At 39.2% G+C, this 9,094-nt stretch overlaps 1 protein-coding gene across 1 annotated transcript; it reads right to left on the reverse strand.

The window, feature by feature from the left end:
- Nucleotides 1–6,617: 6,617 nt before the first annotated feature.
- TAAR9 (trace amine associated receptor 9) lies at nt 6,618–7,664 on the reverse strand (the record flags this gene model as incomplete). Its single annotated transcript, XM_080806143.1, has 1 exon — nt 6,618–7,664. The coding sequence occupies one exon, from the start codon at nt 7,662–7,664 to the stop codon at nt 6,618–6,620; it is 1,047 nt and encodes a 348-aa protein (XP_080662269.1).
- Nucleotides 7,665–9,094: the final 1,430 nt, after the last annotated feature.

The following is a 9,094-nucleotide window of genomic DNA, read 5'->3' on the forward strand; positions in this document are numbered from 1 at the left end:
GGGTGGCTCAATGGGTTAAGCCTCTATCTTCAGCTCAGGTCATGATCTCAGGGTCCTGGGATGGAGCCCTGCATCGAGTCCCGCATCGAGTCCCGCATTGAGTCCCGCATCGGGCTCTCCACTCAGCAGGGAGCCTGCTTCCTTTCCCCTCTGCCCCCGCCTGCCTTTCTGCCTACTTTTGATCTCTGTCTGTCAAATAAATAAATAAAATCTTTAAAAAAAAAAAAAAGAATATTCTATTCTATGCAAAATACATAATAGGTTATAAATAAACATTTAGCAAGGTAGGATCTGGTAGATGATCTTCTGCTTTATTTGCCTTTTCTTTTATTGTGTACCATCTTCTTTCTAAATCTCTTCCTAACTCCAGTTCCTGCAGCAAATTATGGCTAGAGATTGGTGAATAGATAAGGAACAGTTTGCTCCTGTGAAAAGTTTAATCCGCGGTGCTGATTGCTATGAGACGCATAAAGTCTACCACCAGCCTCCTCATATGACGAAGAGAGCAAGCCTTGAATCATTGTGGAATGTGTGGACCCTACTTTAACCAGACCCTGCTGTTTCCTTCTGGGAATTTATTCCCACCTATGGGAATAAGTCTAGGCTTCGAGTCTATGCTCCCTAATCTTTTTCACTTGATCATGCATGGTAACGCATTGCTATAGACTATGTGTGTCCCTTCAAAATTCATGGGTTGAAACGTCATCTCCAACATAATGCTCTCTAGAGGTTGGGCTTTTAGGAGGTAGTTCTGTCATGAGGGTGGAGCCCTCATGAGTAAGGCTGGCACCCTTATAGAAGAGGTCTCTGAGAGATCCCTTGTCCCTGCCCCCATGTGAACACACAGCAGAAAGAGTCACTTATGAACCAGGAAGAGTGTCTCACCAGACTTGAATCTGAAGGCATCTTGATCTTGGACTTCCCAACCTGCAGAACTGTGAGAAACAAATTCCTGTAGTTTATAGAACACCCAGTGACTGGTCATTTTAATAGCAGCCTGAGCTGACCAAGACACATATGTACTTCACAAGAGGGTAAACTGAGATGATTTGGGATGTCTGTAGAGCACCTTAATGAAAGGTAATTATTATAACTGAGCAAGAGGGCCTTAATGTTCCCCTCGGCTTGAATAAACTGTAGGCATGGTTCTTTCTGACTCTAGGCCTCTGCCCTCCCTTTTCTTAGAGGATTTGATTCAGAAAACTTGCCATTGTAAGTTATTTTTCTGCCTCTTTGAGATATAAATCTTTTTAAAGGCTTCTGGTCAGTTTTATAACCCAGGACTGTCTTCTCCAAGTAGCTGAGAGCCATTCCTTTGAAATGCAATCATCGAGGAAAATGGCACACCTATCTCTCAGTTTCTGTGGAACAGTGGGAGCCTAATTCTAAAGGCCACCAATGTGTAAAACTACGGCCTGTCATGAAAATATGAGGAAGTTTACTTGTCACCTTCCTCGGAGCAGTGGGCCACTGGAGCAGGTTCTCATGATGATGGCAGAAGTTCAGGAGAGAAAGCAGAACCAAGAAGGCCTTCTTAAGGCTCATGCTCAGAACTGACATCCTGTCACCTCTGCTCTCACTTTGCCTCTTGAGGGAAGAACTTCAAAGTTACACAGCAAGGGGCATGAGGGAGGGGTTTCAAACATTCTATCAACCACATAAAATATTGAGGAGTAAGCCTTTTTCAGTGAGACGTGGAAACATAACATGTGTTGGATGTTGCTCATTGTACTTGCTACCTATAGAAAGGGAAGCATCCTGTCAGAAAGTTGAGACAACTACCAGAATAGAATGAGGGAAGCTGCTCGTGTCCTGAGCCTACTGGCCACTGTGAGCCCATCTGACTGCCTTGAAGGCTGAGTGGATCAGTATCTCTAGGTATGCTTATGACCCCTTGGCAACACGCTGTTATGGGAAACCGGTTGGGAAGCTCTGCTTTGTATAGCAGTCTGATGGCCCATCAGGTTTGGAACAACATTTATAGCAAGTCTTCTGTGTTTCCAGCCAAAATGTGTTGTCTACCTTGATATGATTTATTAACACTTTCAAAATAATATCCTTATTATTTACTGTGTCTTTGTGCAAACCCAGAGAGAGCCTGCTCAGATATATCTTCAAAAAAAAAGAATCTGGACAATCTGAGGATCTTACAAAAGACGACACTGATTCATTACCTTGGTGGTATTACACTGATCTGGCAGGAGGAGCAGGTAGTACCTAGCACTCTACATACCTAGTACCTAGCCTTGGTAAGGTACTCCTCGAAGTTTGGAGATGAGCCCTATGAAGAGTCAGGGGTCTTCTATATTAAAGCAGTCAGGAATGTCTCATCCCAAGTAGAAGACAACTGACTCCATCTTGAATCTTCTCAGCTAAAGAATGAAGCACAATAGTTTGTACGCCTCTTCGGGATCCAAAAACAATGGATTCCACAGTTAGGAATACTGCTCTGGTCCATACACAAAGAAGTCTGCCAGCTTTGTATGAGGCTTGGAGTCTGGGCTGCAGTGTCATTGCCAGGCAATTTCATGACCTGGTGGTGCTAGAGATGTTGATAATGGGGGGAGGGGGATGCGGTTTAGATTTTATGGGAGGCTTCTTTGGGAGAAATATAATGCAGTCCTCTGGACTTCTGAAGCAAGATCATGCTATAGGATAAAACACCTTTTGAAAGATGGCTCTCTGAGCCCAAATAGTGATTGAACACTTGACAAGGTGATACCAAGTAATCATGTGTCTCTAACTGCCCATGATGACATAGGTCCTCTTGAATCTTTAGTCATAAAGTCGGGTGGGTCCAGCAAACTCTTTGGGAAATGGAAATGATACACCTGGAACCAAGCCTGAGCAAGGCCAGACAGCATGAGCCCAGAGCCCATGTTCCCCACCACAGTTGTGTCAGGACCCCTCCATCTCACATTTCAGCAAACTGAAGAGGAGGAAAAGATCTAGCTTGGTTTACAGATAAACTGTCTCAGTATGGGGATGCAAACCAAAAATGGACAGTAGTTGCATTATAGACTTGCACTCACCTTGAATGACAGTGGAGAGGGAAAAATCTTCTCAATAGGAAGACTTTTGTTTGACTAATAGTATCAGTTGAGGGACACCAGAAAGTTATTCTACCTGAATAAATCCCTTCTTGAACTTCACTCTTAGCATTTTATTCTTTTCCTAAAGTACTTCTTCCTGAATGTCCCCTAAATTATCTCTTGGGCCTTCATCCACTACCCACTCAAAAGGGAAACTCTGAGAATAGTATGTTTTATTGTAACTGCTGCAATACAAACAATTTTATTAATTTAGCCAATGGTTATTGCTTAACAGCTCATATTACTGGTGGGAAAGGACACAACACAAATCAGTTGATTGGAGCCAGCGATACAAGGGAGCTTCTGGGAGAGGGTAGAAAGTAGAGACAGGGCAGGTTGGGGACTCAAGCAGATTTTTATTTCCTCTTAAATGTAACTAGGATAAGTCATAACAGGGACGTTATCCTTTCTCACCTTTGAAATAGTCTATGCTGTTTACCTTAGTACCGACCTTAGAGGCTAATGAAATTTTATCTTTGTTATGAGACAGTTGAGAACTTATCTTTATATTTGTCATGTGTGTGCGTGTGCGTGTATGTGTGTGTTTGAACAAAATAAAATACGTCAGCTACTAGGTAATGCCTAGGAAGGTAGTTTATGCCTTTTCTTTTCTTTTCTTTTTGGTAGTTTATGCCTTTTCATTTCTGAAAAATATTGATCGTTTTTCTGGCTTGTTCCCAATGGTAGTAAAGCCTCCTTTATTCTTGTGAACAGACTTAGAATTATTCTCCATGAAGGATTTACTTTTGACCTTATGTCATTTTCTGAACCAGCTAAGTGGCTCTTTCCACAGAACCCCGCCACTCTTCTGAATTTCTAATCATAAAATAATATGTCGATTGGGTTTAGAGCAACTTTATCAATTAGTGGCATGATAGAGTAGACTGTCATCACGAACTAGGTCCTTTCAGAGAGCTACTAGTATAACTGGGTATCCCTCTAACAGCAATTCTTCCTTTATGACTGATGTCATAATTGATGTTTACCTGAACTACAGCACCTGTTCAGTACTTTCTGTGTCTGAACTCTCCATTTTAACTTTTTAAAAAATTATACAAAACCCTAGACAATGTAGCAGTTATACATACAGTGTCTACAAAATTAAGAAAAATACATGTGAGGGGCGCCTGGGTGGCTCAGTGGGTTAAAGCCTCTGCCTTCAGCTCAGGTCATGATCCCGGGGTCCTGGGATCAAGCCCCACATTGGGCTCTCTGCTCAGTGGGGCGCCTGTTTCCCTGGCTCTCTCTCTGCCTGCCTCTCTGCCTACTGGTGATCTCTGTCTGTCAAATAAATAAATAAAATCTAAAAAAAAAAAGAAAAGAAAAGAAAAAGAAAAATACATGTGGACAAAAGCTATTATGAATTCAGTGATGCTTTTACATGTATTTACATGTAACATGTACTTTAAGTAAGTATATATATACATGAGAGACATTGTATTTATGTTGTCTATGATCTGGGGCATAAGTGCTTTAATTCCTTGCAAAAGTTCTGCTGCCACTCCTTGACCGAAGCAGACAACTTGGGAACCAAAGGTCACCAGAATTAAGAGACAAGGCTCAGCAACATGTTTCAAGGGCAGGTTTTGCTTTGCAGTCTTGCAATAAAGCTTCTTTCCATCACCAGTTTTTCCTGTTCCAAATGTTTCCAAGGCCCCTGCAACAGTTTGGTAGGCAGCCAGCCAAGAAGTTAGGAGCTTACTTGTGTAAATAATTGAGAGATAGATGAGGGGAGCCATGCTATAGTAATAGTCTAGTTAGTTTGGGGGAAAATAAGCCAGTTTTTTTTTTTTTAATCAAAAGACTTCCTTTATAAAGGGCAATAAGGAGAGTAGGTAAACAAGAAAGAGTAAATTTGAAGTGTATTCTCCACCTACCAATATGTACAAGAGTTTCAAAACATCACTGGATAGTATTTCTGCAATTTTGTCTGAAAAAAACAGAAGTCTAGTATATATTCTTTAGTCTCCCCAAATGATTGTCCTTATTATTTATGAGTGTCAGGGTAATTTTACGCTTGCAATTGAGAGGACACATGTTTCTATGAAGGCAACATTCCTGACTTACCATCAAAGGGACACAAGCTTTGCACTCTTCTTAAGGAGTGAGTGTGGGGGGGTCCTTAACCGTGAGCCTTTGAAAGGGGGTCAAAAGACCTGTCCCTTGGCATTATCATCTCAATCACAAACAAGCATTCTGCAACAAAGACCTTCATATTCCTTTCAGGCTCTTTTACCTTTAACTACCCCACCCCCAGCCAAATTCTCCAAGCTCTATCTGAAAAATATTAAGGCACAAATGTGAAATAGCTTAATTTTGTATAAAGCATTTTCAAACTGGTTTATTTATAAAATATATAACATGTAATGTTTATGAACCTCTATTTACTTAGCAACTCTCCTTTTCATTTCATAAAACAGATTTGTACAGAATGGTTTATGAAAATTGACTACCTAAGCAGAAACTTTTAAGTGAGTCAAAGACTTGAGAAAGCAAATCACCCTATTATTAGTTTCTTTCAAATTCTTACTTTATCTTAAAATAGCCAACATATATTTTTAGTTAAAATGAATTAAAATTCATGTGGCTAAGACATGATATCAGTTAAAAAACTGAAGTTATTCCTAAAATGTATAATGCCAATTTGAGGTATTTGCTCTTTCAAAATAATCCTTGACTATATTTCAGCTTTATATTTCCAATGTCAAATACAATGTTTGGTACAAAGAAAGAAGTCAAAAGTAACAAAATGTTAATTTGAAGTGGCTTTTTTATAAAATTATTTTACTTGTGATTACTAAAAAAGAAGTACATAAACCATCTTTTTGTTCACATGCTTATTTTGACTGTAATAAATTATGCTCTCCAAAAGCAAGATGTAGTATGTAATCACATCATCATTACACATGGTTTTTGTGTGTGTGTGTGTGAACACAGCTTCTGTAAAATGGAGAAGTGTTGTCAGGGTTCAGAAAACACAAGAGTCGCACAGTTTTTTGCACGATATTCAATTACTAGGAAGTTTCACATTTCAATTCTCTGTAAGGGATTTTTATCTTATATTTACTTCCCAAACAAAATATATTTTTAAAAATATTTTTGTCCCCCCAAAATCTAACTTACAAATTAAGCAGAAACCCTTTTTTTCCCCCTCTCTGTATTTTGGACAACCGAACATTGGTAACGAATGTGGGAGAAACTACAAAGCTTCAAATTGTTTGAAGAAACAATTTGGAAATTCATAGAACTTATTAGAAATTACCAGAGAAATTAGAAAACCACAGAAGAATACTTGAGAATAGTAACTAGGAAACAATCAGCAATTTTTTTTGGTCTATCACTAAATTCTAAAAAAAAAAAAAAAAAAAGATGCTGAAATACATAAAGAACAAAGGCTTTAGAACAACTCAGAATACAATATCCTGCTACTTGCAGATGATTGCACTTGCCTCTCCAGATACAGGCATTTCATTTCGCATTCAACCTTACTCCCATGTTAGTTTTGAAATCCCTGCAGTCACCTGGTCAATCTACAACTGCTTCCTCAGAAAACAAATTAGTTGTTGATGAACCCCTCCCTAAGACTTTACCACTTAGGATAAGTTTTATTGCCTTCCAAAACCATGGGTAAAAGAAAGCATATATCAAGGGATTCATAGCTGAATTATAATAAACACACCACACTAAAATCTCATAAACATAAGGAGGAGTTATAAAATTCATGTAAGCATCAATCACAGCATCAATAATGTAGGGTAGCCAGGAGACCAGAAATGCTGCCACCGCAATGCCCAATGTTTTTGCAGCCTTTCTCTCTCTCTTTGCTACTCGTTCCCTGTAACTCTCTGAAGATGACTGAGCTTGGCTAGCCGAACTTTCAATCTTCCTAGCTTGGCGTCTGGCCACCAAAAAGATCTTACCATATATAAACACCATGGCGACAGTGGGTACAAAGAATAGAAGGAAACAAAGTAGAACCCAGTTTTGATTCAGTGGCGCCTGGCAGCCTCCCACACAGGTGAGAGCAACGACTAAGTCCTCGATTCCTTCCTCATTGGCCCCCGTGTAAAAGATGGAAAAACTGTATGTGACCGAAAAGAACCAAGAGAGAGCAATGCATAGGACTGACACCGAGACAGTAAACTTGGTGGGATAGGTCAGAGGATCAGTAACCGCAATATATCTATCCACAGAGATACAGCATAAGTGAAATAAAGAAGCGAAACAGAAGGAAGTATCAAAACATGTGTGAAATTTACAGTAACTGTCCCCGAAGTACCAGCAGCTCTCCACAGACCTCACCGTGCTGAAGGGCATGACGGTCACCCCCACCAAGAAGTCAGCGCAGGCCAGGGATGCGATCAGAAAGTTCGTAGGGGTGTGCAGCTGTTTGAAGTGAAGGATAGCGATAATGACCAGTAAGTTTCCAAACATGGCCAGCACAGCCCCCAAACCGAGGACTGTGTACAGAATGGCTCGGGGACCCGGAGAGTACGCAGTTTTAACACAGGATCCATTCACGTTCTCATAGCAGAGCTCCAGCGGGGCAGGTGGGGAGAAACTATTCACCATTGCCCTCTTGTTCGTGGTATTTTTAAACGGTCAGATTCCCTATGTCAGCAATTTAAAACAAGGAGATGTTAGTTTCAAGAGCCTCTGGGAGGGGGGAAAAATCCAGTTAAAAGAAAAACTAGTAACTTTTCCACCAATTTTTTTTGACATATTAACTATAACCTCTTGATCTTTCTAAAAAGTATCCCCAAGTTTTTAATATATTTAGATGGGAACTTGTTGCAGAAAGCCATTAAAATTATAGTCAAATTTTGTACAAAATAAATAACTGGCAATGCATTTCATCCAATGATATATGTACATACAAGATATTAGATTAATATTAGGTAATATTAGGTTAATATATATTAGAATGTAATTGGCTCATCACTAGAGAATCCTTTTTTGTATTACTTTACCTTTGGAAATCTCACCTGTAATCACCTGAGTTGAAAAATAATTGGGCTACCAAGGGTTGAGTTTTATTTATGAAGTTATCTCCCCTGAGTGGCTACTTCAGCAGTAATAACTATACTTCCTTTTTTTTTCAAGAAGGAAAAAAATAAATTACATCCCCTTCCATATATGACTTCAAAATCCCTATAGGATAGCATGTGAAAGACCAAGCAGAGATTTACTCATAGTAGCTTGCTAAACTTATTTGGGTGATACAGTTCTTCTATTCCTCATATCTTTAGAGTTTGGGGTGTTTTTTTCATCTTTTTTATTTACTTGTGGTTTGGACAGTTTGAGATGACTTGGAAAACTACTCTGACAAAGTGATAACAATATAATTTGCGTGTATTTTCCAGGCCAAAGGCCATTTTCAGATGTCTAAAATCATGAAGATTGATTAAAATAAACAATAACACCCCTAGGTCTTCATCTTCCCATTCTTAAAAAATACTATAGTTTTAAACTTAGCACAGAGTAGTAGGTACCCTCTGTACCCTGGAGGGATATTTCTATACTGATCTGAAAGAAATGGATTCATTCTAAATCACCCAAAGTTCTAATAAGATTAAGTTTGTTTCTCTAGTTATTTGAGGGTTATTCTTTTTCTCCTGGGGCACACAATCTTTTTTCCTTCCATTTTTTAAAATATAAATTCAATTAATTAACATACAATGTATTGGTTTCAGAGGTGGAGGTCAGTGACTCATCAGTCTCATATAATACCCAGTGCTCATTATATCATGTGCCCTCATTAATGTCCATCCCCCGGTTTCCCCATCCCCTCACTTCTCTTCCCTCCAGCAACCCTCAGTGTGTTTCCTATGATTAAGAGTCTCTTATGGTTTGTCTCTGTCTCTGATTTTGTCTTTTTTTTATTTTTTTCCTCTTTCCCCTATGATCCTGTGTTTTGTTTCTTAAATTCGACATATAAGTGAGATCATATAATTGTCTTTCTCTGATGGACTTATTTTGCTTAGCGTAATACCCTCTAGTTC

The sequence above is a fragment of the Martes martes genome, assembly GCF_963455335.1.
Source record: "Martes martes genome assembly, chromosome: 6".
NCBI lineage: Eukaryota > Metazoa > Chordata > Mammalia > Carnivora > Mustelidae > Martes > Martes martes.